Genomic DNA, 18,080 nt, shown 5'->3' with positions numbered 1-18,080 from the left:
TCACTAACGAACCATGCATGAGTGTGATGATGGCAATATGTTCTGTGAATTCAGATGTTCCTCTTTATCAAAGGAACCGATGGCACGGAGACGAACCAAATTTTTGAATTAACCTTAATATAAAGTAATAATAGTAGCTAAAACTAGTAAAATTATACTAAAAAAATATTTTAAATTCATATGATTTGGCAGTGAAAAATTTCACTTAAATTTTAAAGGATTTTTTCAGTAGAATATTTTCACTTACTAATCATTTAAGTTTCAAATGTTAAGTTAGATGGAAAAAATCTACTTAAGATTTCCAGTAGAATTTAAGTGATTTTTTCGCTCAGTGTATTCTACCTCTGAGCTAGAATTACATGAAGGTAGGGTCCTGTACGATCAAAAACCTGCGCTGTCGACACTTCTTTGTGACTTATGTGCGGCTTGGGATACAGCGTATTAAGTGTCAGAAGTCCTGCTTCACTTGTGATTCTGAAGCATTCCAACTAGCTAAACAATTCATCGTATTCGATTTTTTTTTTTTTTTTTGTTCAGAATGAGGAAATCTGCTGATCAGAAGTATGGGTCAACCAAGGGGTCAACCCACATGAACCTCATTCTCTCTCTCTCTTCGTTACACTCGCGGTACGCCCGTTAGGGATGACTTCGAGAAGGGGGAACCGTACATGAGTATTCTATTGGTAAACGTTTCACCAGCTAGAGCCTTAAGTTGTCCTCTCACCCCTGGAAGATTGGGTCCTAGCTAGTACTGTACCTACCCGCTGGACTCAAGCTTCCGGATGAAGAAGGGGGTGGGCAACTCAACTTTCTGTTAGTCGGCCCACCATTTTCTCTGTGGTTCAAGTACGAATCGGGATACCGTTGAAGTAACGAAATCTCGCTTGTCCGCCCCAGTACACCTCCTTTTAGCGATGTTATTCGGAGTGATATCTCTATCGCATATCTCCTGCCTACTCGGTCCATGGCTGCGTGTCCCCAGTTACGCACTCTGCGTAGGGTCCGCAGATTGTCCTCTACCTGATCGACCCACCTTGCTCGTTGCACACCACGTCTACTTGTACCGGTCGCATAACTTTCGAGAACCATTTTAGTCGGGTTGCTATACGACATCCTGATGACGAGACCGGCCACCGTAGCCTTCCGATTTTCGCGGTGTTGACGATGGTTGGTTCTCTCAGCAGCTTATGCAGCTCGTGGTTCATTCGCCTTCTCCAAGTCCCATCTTCCATCTGCACTCCGCCGTAGATGGTACGCAACACCTTCTGTTCGAAAACTCCAAGGGCGTGTTGGTACTCTGCACGTAGGGTCCACGCTTCGTGCCCATAGAGGACTACCGGTCTAATCAGCGTTTTGTAGATAGTAAACTTAGTGTAACGGCGAACTTTATTCGATCGTAGAGTTCTGTGGAGTTCAAAGTAAGCTCGGTTTCCTGCCACAATGCGTCTCTGAATTTCCCTGCTGGTGTCGTTGTCGGCGATCACCATTGAGCCCAAGTACACGAATTCTTCAACCGCCTTGATTTCATCACCGTCGATAGAAATTCGGGGTAGCGGGCGCGCTGATTCCTCTCTGGAGTCCTTAGCTGTCATGTACTTTGTCTTCGGCACATTAATGACTATTCCGATTCGCCTGGCTTCATTCCTTAGTCGGATGTACGTTTCCGCCATCGTCTCAAATTCGCGAGCTATAAATCATCAACGAAACCAAGCAGCTGAACGAACTTCGTGAAAATCGTACAGATCGTGTTTTTCCCAGCTCTCCTTATTACACCCTCTAAAGCAACGTTAAACAACAAGCACGAAAGACCATCTTGCCGTAAGCCTCTGCAAGATTCGAATCGAAGGGACTCGAGAGTGCCCCTGATACTCTAACTACGCACATCACTCGATCCATCGTCGCCCTGATCAATCGTGTCAATTTATCCGGGAATCCATATTCGTGCATAATCTGCCATAGCTGGTCTCGATCGATAGTATGATACGCTGATTTAAAAACCATGAACAAGTGATGTGTGGCCACGATGTATTCGCGGCATTTCTGCAACACCTGGCGGATGGCGAACAACTGGTCCGTTGTAGCGCGTTTATCAATGAATCCTGGCTGATATTGCACCACAAACTCTTTTGCAATCGGTGATAGTCGACGGCATAAAATTTGTGAGAGTATCTTGTAGGCAGCGCCCCTAGCGTGCGCAGCTTTTTCTTTTTTCTCACTCACTCTCGTAAACAAACACGAGAAAGAAACTTTGCACTTTGCCCCCTTTTTTTATCTCGCTCTTTCTTGCGTTTGACAATGAGAACGAGAGAGAAAAAAGAAAAAGCTGAGCACGCAAATGGCAGCGCTCAGTAGGATACTCGCTCGACAGTTTCCTCAATCCAACTTGTTGCCCTTCTTGTAGATTGGACACACTATACCTTTCATCCATTCCTCCGGTAATACTTCCACCTCCCAGATCTTGGTAATGACCCAGTGTAGTGCTCTCACCAGTGCTTCTCCGCCGTATTTTAGAAACTCGCTTGGTAGTTGATCTACTCCAGCGGCTTTGTTGTTTTTCCACCGGCCAACCTCCTCCTCTATCTCTTGGAGGTTAGGGGTTGGGAATCTTCGCCCTGCGCACGTACTCCTAGATCTGTTACCATGTCACCTTCGGTGCTTGCAACGTCGCCATTGAGGTGATCATCGTAATGCGGCCGCCACCTCTCGATCATTTCGCGCTCGCTCGTATGAAGATTCCCGTGATTGCCTCAGAGTACATGTCGGCTTGTGGCACAAAGCCTCTGCGCGAGCGGTTCAGCTTCTCGTAGAACTTCCGTGTGTCCTTAACACAGTACAGCTCTTCCGTCGCTTCGCGATCTCGTTCTTCCTGGTGGCGCTTCTTCCTCTGGAAGACTGAGTTCTGCCCATTGGCGGAGCCAGCATGTTCTTTTTTCTCACTCACTCTCCTAAACATACACGTAAAGGAGAAAGATAGAAGAGGGGGCAGCTTGCCTCCTCTTTCATCTCGCTCTTTCTCGTGTATGTTTAGGAGAGTGAGTAAGAAAAAAGAAAAAGCTGGCTCCGCCAATGGTTCTGCCTGTTCCGTGCCTGTTTACAACGTGCCTCATTCGCCCTCGTACGGTGTTGCAACATTCTCGCCCATACTGTATTCTTTTCGTATTTTAACTGTCCACATTCACCGTCATACCAGTCGTTTCTGTGATTCAAAGTTGCGAAGCCATGTGCTGCAGCCGAGGCATTACCTAAGGCGGATCGGATGTCCATCTAGCCATCTTTAAGAGTAGCTGCGCCAAGCACTCTTCCGTTGGTAGGGCTACAGCTAACTACTGTCACGCAGAAAAATATTTAGCAAACGCAATTAAATTCTAGTTCAAATCAACCGATTCTTCAGTTTGTTATAGCGACAAACTGATTTCTAGTTTAAACTGAACTGTTCCATTGTTTGATAATACAAATATTTTCATTTGCCGAAATTTTTGACAGTTTGTTAGAACAAACAGAGATTTGGTAGTTTCAACATAAAATAACAGATTGTTTTAAACGACTGCACTTTTGACACTAACAAAGCCGGGAAGTGATTGTGTTGGTGACGGCAGCTTGGAAATCTATTTTTAAACACTCGACAAGTGGATGGAAGCGAGAACGAATAAAAAACCCGATTTAATCCACCTATGGTGAACAGAACCCTTCTTACACTTATTAAAACTATTGTTGTATTATTTGTATTTAACATATTTAGTTTGTGTGATGGACCAAAAGTTCTAGAAAATTGAATTTGTTTCCAAAATAGCATCATGGACCATGGACTATTAAACTACCAGAAATGCCAGACACCTTCTAGAATCTTGTGTGAAATTTAAAAAATAGCTTACATATTCTGGAATATTGTATCTTTTGTTAACTGCCAAAAGATCTTGAATCGATTAACAAATGGATAAGAAAATCAGCAAGATATACTTTGTCTAATATCTCTTATTCAGTCGATTAAATTAGCTCCGAAGTACTTGGTATTCATGGTTATGGTGCAAAAAGGATAAAAATAATATATCTACTAGTTAATCAGTTTTGGCATTAGCTAGTTATTTTTGCTGTCCGGCAGACATGGAAATACTCTCATCGTGAATCAACTCGCGAGTGTAAAAGCAACAAACGGTTTACTCAGGGTGTCGAGAGCAAGCCGTGTGTGAGTTTATTCGCACCCGCTTGCTTCACGCAAAACAAAAACAAAAACACTCATGAATTTTTATTCGCGAAGAACAAGTGGAGATGCGGGAATTGCATTTTAGTGCGATTTTAATAGCAAAACAAGTAATTATCCATCAGATAGTAGTGTTTTGTGCTTTATTGTTCCTGAAAAGTTAATCTGTCGGCCGTGTAAATTCGTTTTTACACAAAATTCAAAAATGTTCAGAGCTGCTTCGCGAATCAATCACGAGTGCGACCAGCTACGTTAGCTCGCGAGTGAAGGAAGTGCGATTATAGGCTTGCAGCGAAAACCTAACCTAAAAGAAATCCCATACGATTTGTAAACATTGCCCTCAATTTTTTTATGAGGGCAAGGGCGTCTTTATGGACCGACGCCGAAGGAAAGAAAGAGAAGGAGACAGTGATGACGTCAGCGTGCAAGCGCTCATATGTTCTGGCTTCTGTTGTTCACGAGTAGGATAGCTTTGCGTTTGTGTCTACTCAGCTGCATTCTTCACTGTTTTCCATCAAAGTATTTAAATACCAAGGTAAGAGATTCCCGCAAATGTCAATAACGAGACTCACCAACACATCTGCGTTAGTTATGAAAAGTTGGCGTTTTTACACTAAAATGTCATTATTTCAGCAAAGTTTGTAAAGTTTAATTAGTTTGGAAGATTCTAAATGCTGAAAAAATATGTTTAGAACAAATTAAAAAAATTTTGTCATCGATTTTCAAATGACGATATTTTCTGTTTTATAGCATGGAGGTCATTTTTAATCCAGTGAGATGCAATGAAATAATTACTTCTATGATGGGAGTGCTTAATTTCTTAAGAAAGTTTGCTAAATAGTTATGCGCCCATACAAATCAGCGCAAACTCCATAACTCTCTCTCTTCTTGGCGTAACGTCCTCACTGGGACAAAGCCTGCTTCTCAGCTTAGTGTTCTATGAGCACTTCCACAGTTATTAACTGAGAGCTTCCTCTGCCAATGACCATTTTGCATGTGTATATCGTGTGGCAGGCACGAAAATACTCTATGCCCAAGGAAGTCAAGGAAATTTCCTTTACGAAAAGATCCTGGACCGACCGGGAATCGAACCCGTCACCCTCAGCATGGTCATGCTGAATACCCGTGCGTTTACCGCCTCGGCTATATGGGTTCCTAAAACATTCATAACTATTTTTTGCTTTTTTCCTTTTGTCACTAATCCATGGATTTTAGCGGCAATCTCTTACCTTGGTATTTAGATACTTTGGTTTTCCATCACTGCTGTCCGGTTCTTGCATTTTTCCCACAATATATAAATTCAAAGCTTTCATTTAACATATTGTTAGTTTTCATAAAATTCCTGTGTATTTGTATGTTATTTATAATTTTATTGAAAACAACAATACACTTTGTCAGCATTATTTATTGAAAAATAATTTCCCATAGACTGGTCAAAAACTAATGACAAGTAAGTGAATAGATTAATAAAAAAGAATTTATTGAAATACTCTTCGTAAGATATCTCAGTAATCAAATGTCGAATCGAAATAAAATTTCAGGGCCTAGAATACTCAGGGCCAGAAATACTCTTCGTAAGATATCTCAGTAATCAAATGTCGAATCGAAATAAAATTTCAGGGCCTTATACAACGATATTGTAGCTTTCATTTGGTGCTTAGAGAACCCAAATCGGTTGTCAGACAGCCGAGATATTTATTATGGTACCCTTGGTCAAAAATCTCTCAAAATTATAACCTTACTCCCAAGTACTCTTTGAAAGATATCTCGGTAACCAAATGTCCAATCCTAATAAAAATGTATAGAGCTCTACTAGAATGTTGTAGCTTTCATTTGGTACCAGGATAACCGAAATCGGTTGACAGACGGCCAGAATATTTATTATAATACACTTGATCAAAAATCTCAAAAGGTTTAGTTGTATAAATCCTAAGTACTCTTCGAAAGATATCTCTGTAACCAAATGTCCAATCAAAATAAAATTTCTGGGCAATCTACTAGGATGCTGTAGCTTTCATTTGGTGCCAAGAGAACCCAAATCGATCGACAAACGGCCAAAATATTTATTATGATACACTTGGTCAAAAATCTTAAAAAGTTTAGATGTATGACTCATAAGTACTCTTCGAAAGATATCTCGGTAACCAAACGTCCAATCGAAAAAAAATTCAATAGCGTTCTACGAGGATGTAGTAGCTTTCATTTGCTTCCAAGAGAACTCAAATCGGTTGACAGACGGCTGAGAAACGTGCGTGACTTTTTTTTGTAACGCACATACACACACACACACATACACACATACACACACACACACATACAGACATTTGCTCAGTTCATCGAGCTGAGTTCATTGGTATAGGAGACTCGGCCCTCCGGGCCTCGGATCGAAAGTCGGTTTTTCGAGCGATATTTATACCCTTCTTATGGGTGTAAGAAGGGTAAAAAGGCAAAAAATCGAAACCGACCAACTTTTTCTTGGATGCAGTCTTGAGTACCTGCGCGTTATCCATCACGGCCAAAACTGCACTTGGAAGTTAGCGTGATGGATTTGCTACACTTTCTTCGTTGGCGTTGTTGGGGTAAGAATTTTGAAGATGTGTGAGTGCTTCCGGGCCATGTTAATGGTCCCCATTTTGTTGAAACAAATGCAGATTTTAACGTTATATGGAATGATGGGAATTGGTTGTTTTGATCGATAAACTCTAAGTAAGAACAAAGAAATATAACTTTGGAATAAGTAAATGCTCAGTTTGAAAATCAACCACTTCTATGTTGCGCAGCTGCTCGGTGTTGAGCCGAGGTCTTCGACTTCGACGCGTGGTGATAACCGTCGAATGTTTTGAGCGCATGCATACAGTGACTAGGTAGTGATCCGAATCTATAGTCGCACTGCGATATGTGCGAACATTGGTTATATCCGAGAAGACTTTAACGTCGATTAGAACGTGGTCGATTTGGTTTTCTGTTTGATGGTCGGGTGATCTCCAAGGCTTTATGGATATCTTTGCGGTGGAAGAAAGTGTTTCGGACTACCGTACCACGAGAGGCTGCGAAGTTTACACATCGCTGGCCGTTATCATTCGATACGGCGTGCAGGCTATTTCACTGGTCTGTACATTTCCTTCCATGCTCCTTACCTGCGCGTTCATATCGCCGACGACGATTTTTACGTCACGCGGTGAGCAACTATCGTGTGTTTGCTCTAACTGCACGAAGAACGCTTCTTTCTCTTCATCAGGTCACCCTTCGTGTGGGCAGTGCACGTTGATGATGCTGTAGTGGAAGAAACGGCCCTTAACTCTCTACATGCACATCCTTGCGTTGATCGGCTGCCACTCGATTACACGTAGTCGCATCTTGCCCAACACTATATATCCTGTTCCCAGTTCATTGATGGTGCCACAGCTTTGGTTGAAGGTAGCCGTTCGATGCCCATTTTTCCACATTGTCTGTCCAGTCCAACAAAGTTCCTGCATCGATGTCGAAGTTACGGGGATGTAATTCGTCGTAGATTATCCTGTCAAATCCTGCGAATGTTTCCAATCATAGTCCCTTTTTCGTCGCGTGAGTTTTTGCCGATTATATCGAGTCGTATTTTCTCCTGTTATTCGTAATGGGGATTTTTACGGGTGGCTTATTGGGCCTACGCCAACACTCCTGTCTCACTGGAGGGCCATCGTGCCATTTCTGTTTAGCATCCCAACCAACCCTGCGATGACCACGCTGATGGGGTTACCTCCTTAGATCCAGCTGTATTTCTTACTCAGCCGCTGGATCCCTGAACAGACGATGTTTGAGCCTCACCTCCTTGGTGAACAGACGCTTGAGTCATAACTCCTCAACCTAGCTGAAGCAGAAGGACAACAGTGCCCAGGCTGCACTACTAGCTAAGCACACAACGCTTAGCTGGCGGCCTTTGTCATCGCTTGACTCGCGGAAGCATGAGGTAGGAACTTGTGAGGACCAGAGCTATGTTGGACGCTCTCCTTATCGACCCACCGTTTTGCAGCCCATCCCATTCTACATCATATACGATTTCGTGTTGACTGGGATATTACGCCGAGCTATGCATTGGTTCCGTGGACTCCGATTCACGTACCCAATGCAATGGTGCTCTCGGCTGCGTCGTTGATGGCTGCTACTAGAGGGGCCACATTGAGCTCGACCTCGTCTGACCACGATTCCTCATGGCCCGTTTACATATGTGATAATAATGCGTGACAATATTCTGTCGGACAATTTATTCCACGCTAGTATCGTTTACATTGCCGCTAAAAATTTAGCTGCCAAATCTGGGACAATAAATTGTCCGACTGTGTTGGTACCAAACTATCGTAATGTAAACACTTCCCTATCTGCCAATAAAACTGGCGTGATGGCATAATTAGCTGACAATTCGTCTAGCAGACCGTTTACATGATGCTAATTGTGTGGGACAATCTAATATCCTCATTATTGTCCACTAGTTTTAGCACCGAATTCAGAAGCTTCTGATTTTGTCATGCTAATTTTATTGTCTGCTAAAAAGTGTTTACATTGCGCTAAATTGACGCCAATACTGCTCGAAAATGAACTGTCGCGTAGAATTAGCAAATATGTAAACGGGCCATCAAGCTTCACCGCGTATGCTAAGACAACATCCGCATGCGGTTAGAGTAGAATTTGGCTCCACGATAGGTCCTGTCGTCGATCATGTCATAAAAGTGCCGTCCATTAATCAGAACGCACAGTGTTCTTTGAAAAATACTGGAAAAACTAAGAAACTCCTCCGAAGACATCAAATGGTTATAACACTGCTCGACAAAATTTCACAAAATTTGGTGAAGTGTCGTAGTGGAAGAATTTTTCAAAAATATTGGACAGGGCCTTCACAGTTTAAGACCGAAGTTTGTATGGAGAACTTGGGGTGTTCAATTGATATTCTCTTTAGAACGTGCCGAGCATATATTTAGGTGTTTTCGGTATTTAGGTTTGTTTCGTTATTGTCTAACGCCTAAACATATGCACAGCGCGTACTAACGCACATATCAATTGAACACCCCAAGTTCTCCATTCAAACTTCGGTCTTAAACTGTGAAGGACCGGTCCAATATTTTTCAAAAATTCTTTCACTATGACACTTCTGGGGTCCCAAACCCCTTTTTTTCTCATCTCATAACAAAATTTGGTGTTGAACGGTGTAATCAATAGTTTTGCCGCAAAACCCAATGTCCCACTTTTTTTGAATTCATCCCACTGTGGAACGTGATGGATGTGCGATTCCGTTTGATGTAGGATCTCCTGGTTTAACGATAAAGGAAGGCTGTGTTGGAAAAAGCTGCTACGCATGGCCATGTTCTTGAAGGTGGCAAAGTCGATCAGTTCGAGGCCGTTTTTTGGCAGCTAATGGCTCTGAACTTTCCAATTGTAAGTCTGAATTCCACCTCCTGGTCTACCTGAACAATTAGGCATCTGTCGTGACCGAAACAGCTTTTCTTACAGCCGCAACATCGACCTCACAGAGGAAACTCTTCTCTGTGATGGACTGCTTTGTACTGCAACTGTTGCTGCTGCCTTTTGGAGGGTCCGTTCGTATTCACTATCGTCTATCAATTGAACTGAATCCACTGAGTCGGCCAATCAGGCGCATATTTTCCGCTTCAATCATTCTCTCCTCTGCCTCTATTACTACAGCGTCCTATGATGATCTTGACGTCATACGATGCTGAACCCGCGATCCTCCAGGACATCGGCGAGTATACGGGCGCTCTCAATGAAGTTGAGACATCGGCAGTTCCACGTACCGAATTTCCAATCACAAGTCCTGTTTCGTTACTGGGGTCGTTGTTGTTGATCTCGGTTCGAATGATTTTGTTGCTGATTTTCCGTTGCAATTATTTTTTATGGCTGGCTCACAGGGCTGGACACCGACCCCCCTACTTTCCGCAGGATCATGATGCACAGTTGAACTAAAAGTCCTTCTCTGGCACTCGCACGTCCATCAACTGCCCCTAACATGGGGAACAGACGCTGTTATGAGCCACTCCTCCGTGAGAAGAGACGCTTAGAGTTGCTAAGAAGAGGCTATAGGTATCCATATTCAGCATCTATTTACCCAACCTAACCGTCCCGAGCACACGTATTTTCCTTTTGTTTATTCATTGTGCTTTCAACTTTCAGATACTTCGAGTTCCGAATTTGCGACAACGTAAAAGCCCAGCAGGAATGTCTAGACCAGCATCCGTTGAAGATTCTCAGTGGTACACCGAGCATTCCGCACCCGAACGATTTGGAAACTCGATTCTATCCTCGCAACGGCAGTCGAATCTACGAAATGAAGGCCGAACTTCCTCAAAGTATCTTCCGTCGTTGCAAATCCTTTGATCAATGCATTTTTAATTCCATATTCCGTTACGTTTTCTAGGCTTCCAGTGCACCAACTGTGTCATCCAGTGGAAATACATCGCCGGTAATAACTGGGGCATGTGTCCGGACGGTAACGGGGCGGTCGGTTGTGGACCCCAAGAAGAATTCCGAGCCTGTGCGGACGTATCCGTAGGTGATACCAACGACAACGGCAATCGCACTCCGCTTCGACCAGGATACCGCCCAACACCAACCCGAGTGCCAGCAGTCACACCGGACCAGGGCGCCAGCGGAGCAGCCGGCAACGATACCAGCGTGGACGAAGAGATGCCAACGGGAGTCAAATATATGGGACCACTGGTCGCCATATTGTCGCTTTTTCTGGTCCTATGTGGATTTGCTGCACTCTATATTTATCACTATCATGGGGGGCGGATAAAGGCTCTGATGCGTTGGAACCGGGACAAGAACCAGAAGATGGCGGCACATGTTGGGGAGAGCGCACCAAGCTTTACCGAGCCCACCAGCCCTCCTGTACCACCACCAAGAACCAAAAGGATCTCGCATCAAATTCGTGATATCGAAGCCGACGAATCGAGCGTACTGACCGGCAGCACCAAGCCATCGGTGTTGATGGCCAAGATGACGCCAGCCTCAAACGTGGATAGCAGCCAACCCGTTGGGAAGAATTAACCTTATTAGGGAGCAAGGAATCCAGTGTCAAGTATCGTTTTAAAAGCATAAGCTACAACAAGACGAAGTGTTTTTTTTATTTATTATATAAAGTGTAGTTAAAAGTAGCGAAATTCAAGCATACTGGCGAGTAGCGCCAGCACTGACTGATAAAAATCACAAACGGATCACGTTTAGATTAGCCGGTAAGCGTGAGAGAAAACAAGGTGAATTATACTAAAGTACTGTAGAGTAGAGGAAAGTACCCCTGCATACATCCATACTGCCAACAACGAGTGCTAAGCAGTTCACGAGCTCCATCGAGGCTCGGCTGATTTACTTATGCACGCATAAATACAAAGTAGAATAAAAATGTTCGTTGAATCATCGGGTACCGGTCTTTAGTCGACCGACGATGATGCTGATATGAATGGAATAAACGATCGAGTAGTACATTAGCTGATAGAAGAACAACTGCGCCTTTATTTATGCAAGAGAAAGCCCCGCTGTACTAAAGTTGGAATGATAAGTTTTGGTGTGTCAGGTTGCGGTTAACTCGCTGATGCATTGGCACGGAAGGTGATGTATTGCCAGGATCAGTCTTGTTAGAGATCACAGTTATTGGAACATTTTTGTCGATATTCGGCCTCCTTTGTCTCCGACATTCGCAACACAAACAATCAAACTAAACACCGTACGAAACAAAAATGTCAAACGAATGAACTTCACCACAATAGCGTCTTCGGGAGACGGTTCGGCTTCTGTTATTCCAGTCTTCTTCGATAATGAGACCTGTGTTGGCCATATGTGTGTCGTATTCTATGCAATGCAACATATGAGAACAAACTAATATTAGTATTCCTTGTCGAAATTGGCTGAAAATCTTTTGCTTTGTGGCAATAATGACATGGTGATTGGGGGATCTCTCTTTGCTCATCGACCAGTGTACAAAGTGACATGGGTTTCCCGTGATGGCGTCACGGAAATTAAATTCCACCACATCTGCATCACCCGAAAATGGAGATGGAGCCCTCTTGATGTGTGGAACAAACGTAAGGCCGACATTGCGTCCGACCATCATCTCCTAATTGCGAAATCCGACTGCGCATTGCTAGGATCCATCGACACGAGGAGAACATCGGGTGCCGTTTCAACACACGTCGACTGGAAGACGCTGCGGCGAAAAGGTCCTTCGTCGAGGAGCTAGAGAACCGTGCTGCGGATATTCCAGAAGGTGGAAGCGTAGAACATCAGTGGAGCGCCATCAAGAGCGCCTTCATCGCCACCGGCGAGAATAATTTGGGTGAGCTACGCACCCGGAGAAAGCTGAAGATCACTGATGATACCTGGAAAAAGATAGTGGAGCGAAGGAACGCCAAAGTCGCGATAAAGCGAGCGAGAACACGAGGAGCCAAAGCCGTAGCCCGTTGGCGCTATTCGGCTCTCGACAAGGAAGTGAAAGGCTCATGTAGACGGAGCAACAGAGCGTGGGCGGACTCCCTAGCTGACGAAGCGAGAAAGCCGCAAACACCGGCGACATTCGTCTCCTCTACGATCGCCTAGGTGGGAACAAAATAAATGCTACAATGCCCGTGAAAGACACGTCTGGACAATTACTGACCGACCCGGCTGAGCAGCTGAAACGCTGGTTTGAGCACTTTGGAAACCTTTTTCAAGTTTCGGCCACGCCATCAACACCTCAGCATGATCCGCCAAGGGTTCGACGCATTACCCGTGTCAACACCGAAGCTCCTTCAGTGCAGGAAATAGAAACAGCCATCCGCAGCATGAAATCGAACAGGGCCCCAGGGGTCGATCGCATATCAGCTGAAATGCTCAATGCTGATCCCGTAGTGCACAACTACTGCATCAATTTTTCTGCAACATATGGAAAACCGCGACATTTCCGGTCGATTGGATGCAAGGCGTCTTTGTAAATGTTGTTGTGTATTGTTCTCAAAGTCCTCAGCAAAGTGATCCTAAACCGGATACAGGAGAAGATTGACGCAATTCTCCGACGGCAGCTAGCAGGATTCCGTGCCGGACGATCCCGTATGGACCATATTGTCACGCTCCGTATCATTCGGGAGCAAATCAATGAATTCTAAGAATCTCTCTACCTGGTGTTCATTGATTACGAAAAAGCTTTCGAAAGTCTCAATCACGGAAACATGTGGGGAACCCTCAGGCCCAAGGGTTTCCCTGAGAAAATCATCGGCCTCATTGAAGCACATTTCAGGGCATTTTCGTGCAGAGTACTACACAACGGTGTTTTGTCCGATCCCATGCGGGTCGTTGCTGGAGGGAGGCAAGGATGTATACTATCACCCTGAGAGAGAGGAGACAGCTCACTGACAGCCACGATGTTTACACTTCTTCTTCTTACTTCCTTGTACAACTTTGGGTGCCGCACAATGATTTGAAAATATAAAATTGGTCAAAAATTATTTTCATAATGAGTTCGCCGCTACAAACCATTCAGAATTAATGGATTCGTTGCGCTGGTTTAGGAAAACTGAGCATCATTGTTTCATCTTTTTTAATTACAAAGAACGGAGCCATATTTTAAAAAGAAATTTTGGAAATTTGACCACCTTACACCATCAATGTGCGATTTTCAGTTCGATTCGCGGTGACAGTTTGTGACAGGTCCTCCTTGACATTAAGTAGCAAGCAAACGAAGCCAGCTGTCTCCTCTCTCTCTCTCTCTCTCTCTCTCTCTCTCTCTCTCTCTCTCTCTCTCTCTCTCTCTCTCTCTCTCTCTCTCTCTCTCTCTCTCTCTCTCTCTCTCTCTCTCTCTGCTATCACCGCTACTGATCCTCATCGTAAATCGACGAGATCCTGGCAAGTGTGATTGACCGTGAACCAAACCGTGGGTTGCTGTGGCAGCCCATTTCCATGGAGCACCTAAATGACTTCGAACTGGCTGATGACGTTGCTCTCCTAGCTCAACGGCGCTCTGATATGCAGAGCTCGATGGTCTTGCCAATCGCTCCTCAGTGGCAGGTCTTACTATCAACGTCAACAAGACCAAATCGTTGGATCGGTCAACCCTTCCAGTTTTACGGTACCTGGGCAATCAGTGGAGAACGTTGAAAGCTTCCAATATCTTGGTAACCAAAAGGCGGCACAAAGATCGACATAGGTGCACGGATCAAAAAGGCGAGGGCTGCTTTTGCGAGTTTTAGAAATGTATGGAAAAACAACCAGATCAATCGACGCACTCGAACGCCAGTGAAACCTGGTGTGTATCAGTGGAGAACACGCAACGGCTGCAGGACTTCATCAATAGATGCCTGCGGTATAAAATTCGTGCATGGTGGCCTCACAGTTGGATCTCCATCGTCGATGTCAATAAAAGCCGATAGCGACAGAAATTCGGGAGCGAAAGTGGAGGTGGGTCGGCCACACTCTACGCAGGGGCGGAAAAGAAATCTACAAACAAGCGTTAGACTGGAACCCAGCAGGACATTGCAGCAGAGGCAGACCCACACGCTTAGGTCAGTTTACCCAAATATGAGTAAAGTTTACTCATAATCAGCGAAAAGTGCACAACCTCACTTTATGGGTAAAGTGGCTTTACTAATTTATGGGTAAACGGGCGATACTCAAATATGGGTACTTGTGCTAGCCAAAATTATAGGTAAATTGTACCCATATTTGCGTAATGAATTTCAGTTTTACTTTTTCAAAAAACTTTCGCGTAAAAATTTAGATGAAACCTATTCGTTTTTCACAAAACAAAACTTTATTTATTTGATAATTGCATCTAGTTTACAAAAAATCTGAACTCCCGGATATTTGAATTTGTCTACTCATTGGCGCTCCCAGACAGCAATCACGATGAATCCAATGCACAGGCGAGCTGTGGTTGATTCCGGTGAAGGAAAATCCTCGAACTGGTTGGGGCGCACAGGAAAACACAAGCGGAAGTTGCGACGTTGCGTATCCGGGCTATTGGTTCAGCGGATCGCAGTTTTCATTCACACTAGAACCGGATTTGGTCTCGACAGAGCTGGCAGTTTATGTGATGACTGGAAGAATGGTTGAGGGACACGTAGTGTTGCAAAAGCTTGATGCAACAACCAAGGCAACAACTCCATGTGTGATTCGCGATCCCGTATAATGACAACAATCAGTATTGTAACCTAAAATTGTAAATAATAAGGAAATCACCAAGTTATCAATTTCTTTGTATTAATTACTTACCTTTGCTTGTAAAATCAGGCCCTGTTCAAGTGATCCAATTTGTTGATCACTCTAGTTTTGATTCACTTTAATTTTTCATGCTCTCCGGCGCTACCGGCAGGCAACCAATTGGTCCAGCTTATGAGGATCTTCGATATGACGCGGTGATTTGACGGGAAGACGGCACCGGTAATCCAGTAGAGCGTACCTGGGCTCTTAATTGTTTGTGCTAGGTGGGGGCTCTGGAACTGGATTCACCCTCGCTTTATGTGGCAATTCACGACAAAGAACATCTTTTACAAGGATGTCCATCATCATTGTGACCCTAAATCATATAAAGCTAATCAACCGAACGATATTATATTATTCTTTATTATATTTGCTTACCTTTTAATATCAAATGAATCCGATTTTCTTGAGAAGTTGCTGCTTTGGATGCTGCTCCAACTTGTTGATAACTCGTTTGTAGACAATCACTAACTTTTATTTTTCAGCCAAATATGGGTAATGCTAAGTTACCCATATTTGGGTAAATGGACTTTATTGCTAATATGAGCAAATTTTACCGTTTTTTTCTCAGTATATTTTACCCATATTATGGGTTTTGAATGCAAAACCCAAATATGGGTAAATCGATTACCTATTTTTAGGTAAACTGACCTTAGCGTGCAGAGGCTCATGGCGGCGCAGCCTCAACAACGAAATGGTCCACAAAAAAGATTTACGAGGAAAGATGCATTCAGCGCCTTCGAATGATTTTTTGGATTAATATGGTCTTCTACAAAGTTGTTTCTGAAAATAAGGCCCTCTTTTCAATATACATGAAAATTAGGGTGGTCCATATTTTCAAAGAAATTGGAAACCAAACTTTTTTATTTGCAACAATAACTATCTACATTTTTCGGGAAAGTTGTAGATCTATCAATTTTGAGCAAGTTTGCTGAAGGCACTTTTATGTAGCTTCAAAATTGACCGATCTAGAGGTATTTTTCTGAATAAGCTTAGGGTGGTTCAAGAAAAACCGTCTGATGTTAAATTTTTCAGTATCGATTTTTCATCAAAGTCGCCCAAGAAACACTTGTTGGACATTTGAAGACGCGTCGTTTCGTGTACTGAGATGGTCGTTATCTCTTTTGTTTCAATAGATAAACACGAAGAAAAATAATTAGTAAACACAAACGAATTACGATTTAGTTCAACCGGATTTATGGTTTGAATTCGGCACACTCGCTAGGGCTGCAAATCTCTTAAATAAAGATAAAGGGTGATACGGTCAAAATTTGGTCACACAATTTGTTTCATAACTTGAGACTGCGTACACCAAAACAGCTGATTTTTGGATTAGTAATGGTACATTATATGTAGCTTGTACCATAAAATTTTCATCAAAATCGGTTTAGTATTTGCGGAGATATTGTGAATTCTGAAAACTGCAATTTTAAAATTTTGTACAAAGAGGATTAAAAAATAAGCACACATTTTTACTCTTTTATTAATAGAGCCAGAAATACTGAACCAATTTCAATGAAAATTTTTCTGTATGTAAAGTATACATATCAAAATGTTGTGTAAAAATTTCATTCAATTTGATCCAACCGTTACAAAGTTATATTTGTTTAGGTGTTTAAATTTTGTCAAATTTTGTCAAGTCAAGTCAAATTTTGGTCACACAATTTTTTTCATAACTTTAGACTGCGTACACCAAAACAGCTGATTTTTGGATCAGTAATGGTACATTACATGTAGCTTGTACCATAAAATTTTCATCAAAATCGGTCTAGTATTTGCGGAGATATTGTTGAACCCTGAGATCTGCAATTTTAAAATTTTGTGCAAAGAGGATTGAAAAATAAGAACACATTTTTACTGTTTTATTTATAGAGCCAGAGATGCTTAACCGATTTCAGTGAAAATTTTTCTGTATGTGAAGTATGCATATCGAAGTGTAGTGTAAAAATTTCATTCAATTTGATCCAGCCGTTACAAAATTATATTTGCTTAAGTGGCACTCGGTCAGTTTTTTTCATATTCAAAGTGCTACAACTTTGAAAGTATTCATACAAAATGGCTCAAAATTTTAATAAGAACATATTTTCATAATAGTATTATACTGTAAAATTTTGATAAAAATCGGAGCAGTATTGGTAGTTCTATAATCAAAATTGTGCTTTACTGACCTTAAATTTCCGAAAATTTACTATGGAGCGCCTTTGTGCAAAATTTTAAAAAGGTAGGAATGATGGTTTTATCTATATATCAACAAATACTTAATCGATTTTGATGAAAATTTTATGGTATAAGCTACATATAATGTAGCATTACTGGTCCAAAAATCAGCTGTTTTGGTGTACGTAGTCTAAAGTTATGAAAAAAATTGTGTGACCAAATTTTGACCGTATCACCCTTTAATAATAATAATAATTTGGCACAACCGGCATGTTAGTTAATTTTACCTACCCGTGGCAGTTGTAATTAACCAAAGTTTTTGTTTGTTTCTCTGGCACTTCAGCGGTTAATTTCAACAACCATCCGTTTGAAAATACTATTAAGTTGGTTGTTTCGTTTTGACAGTAAAAGATCTAAACGATTTTGTTTGTTGCTTCAACTGCCATACACCGTTTGTTTTTTACTAATTTTGGTTTGTTTTCTACCACCATTTACCATTTAAAACAAACTA

General features: G+C 42.5%; 1 protein-coding gene across 1 annotated transcript in view; it reads left to right on the top strand.

The window, feature by feature from the left end:
* Nucleotides 1–11,715, top strand: part of LOC109425025 (uncharacterized) — a 78,129-nt gene extending 66,414 nt beyond the window's left edge. The window contains exons 3-4 of the mRNA XM_019700215.3: nucleotides 10,358–10,533; nucleotides 10,602–11,715. Coding sequence (XP_019555760.2) covers nucleotides 10,358–10,533; nucleotides 10,602–11,236 — 811 coding nt within the window. The 3' untranslated portion in view covers nucleotides 11,237–11,715. The remainder of the gene's footprint in view (nucleotides 1–10,357; nucleotides 10,534–10,601) is intronic.
* The last annotated feature ends 6,365 nt before the right edge of the window (nucleotides 11,716–18,080 follow it).

This window comes from Aedes albopictus, chromosome 3 (genome assembly GCF_035046485.1).
Source record: "Aedes albopictus strain Foshan chromosome 3, AalbF5, whole genome shotgun sequence".
NCBI classification, from domain to species: Eukaryota; Metazoa; Arthropoda; class Insecta; order Diptera; family Culicidae; genus Aedes; species Aedes albopictus.
Note: the sequence above shows the minus strand (reverse complement) of the source record. Positions and strands in the feature narration are given on the sequence as shown.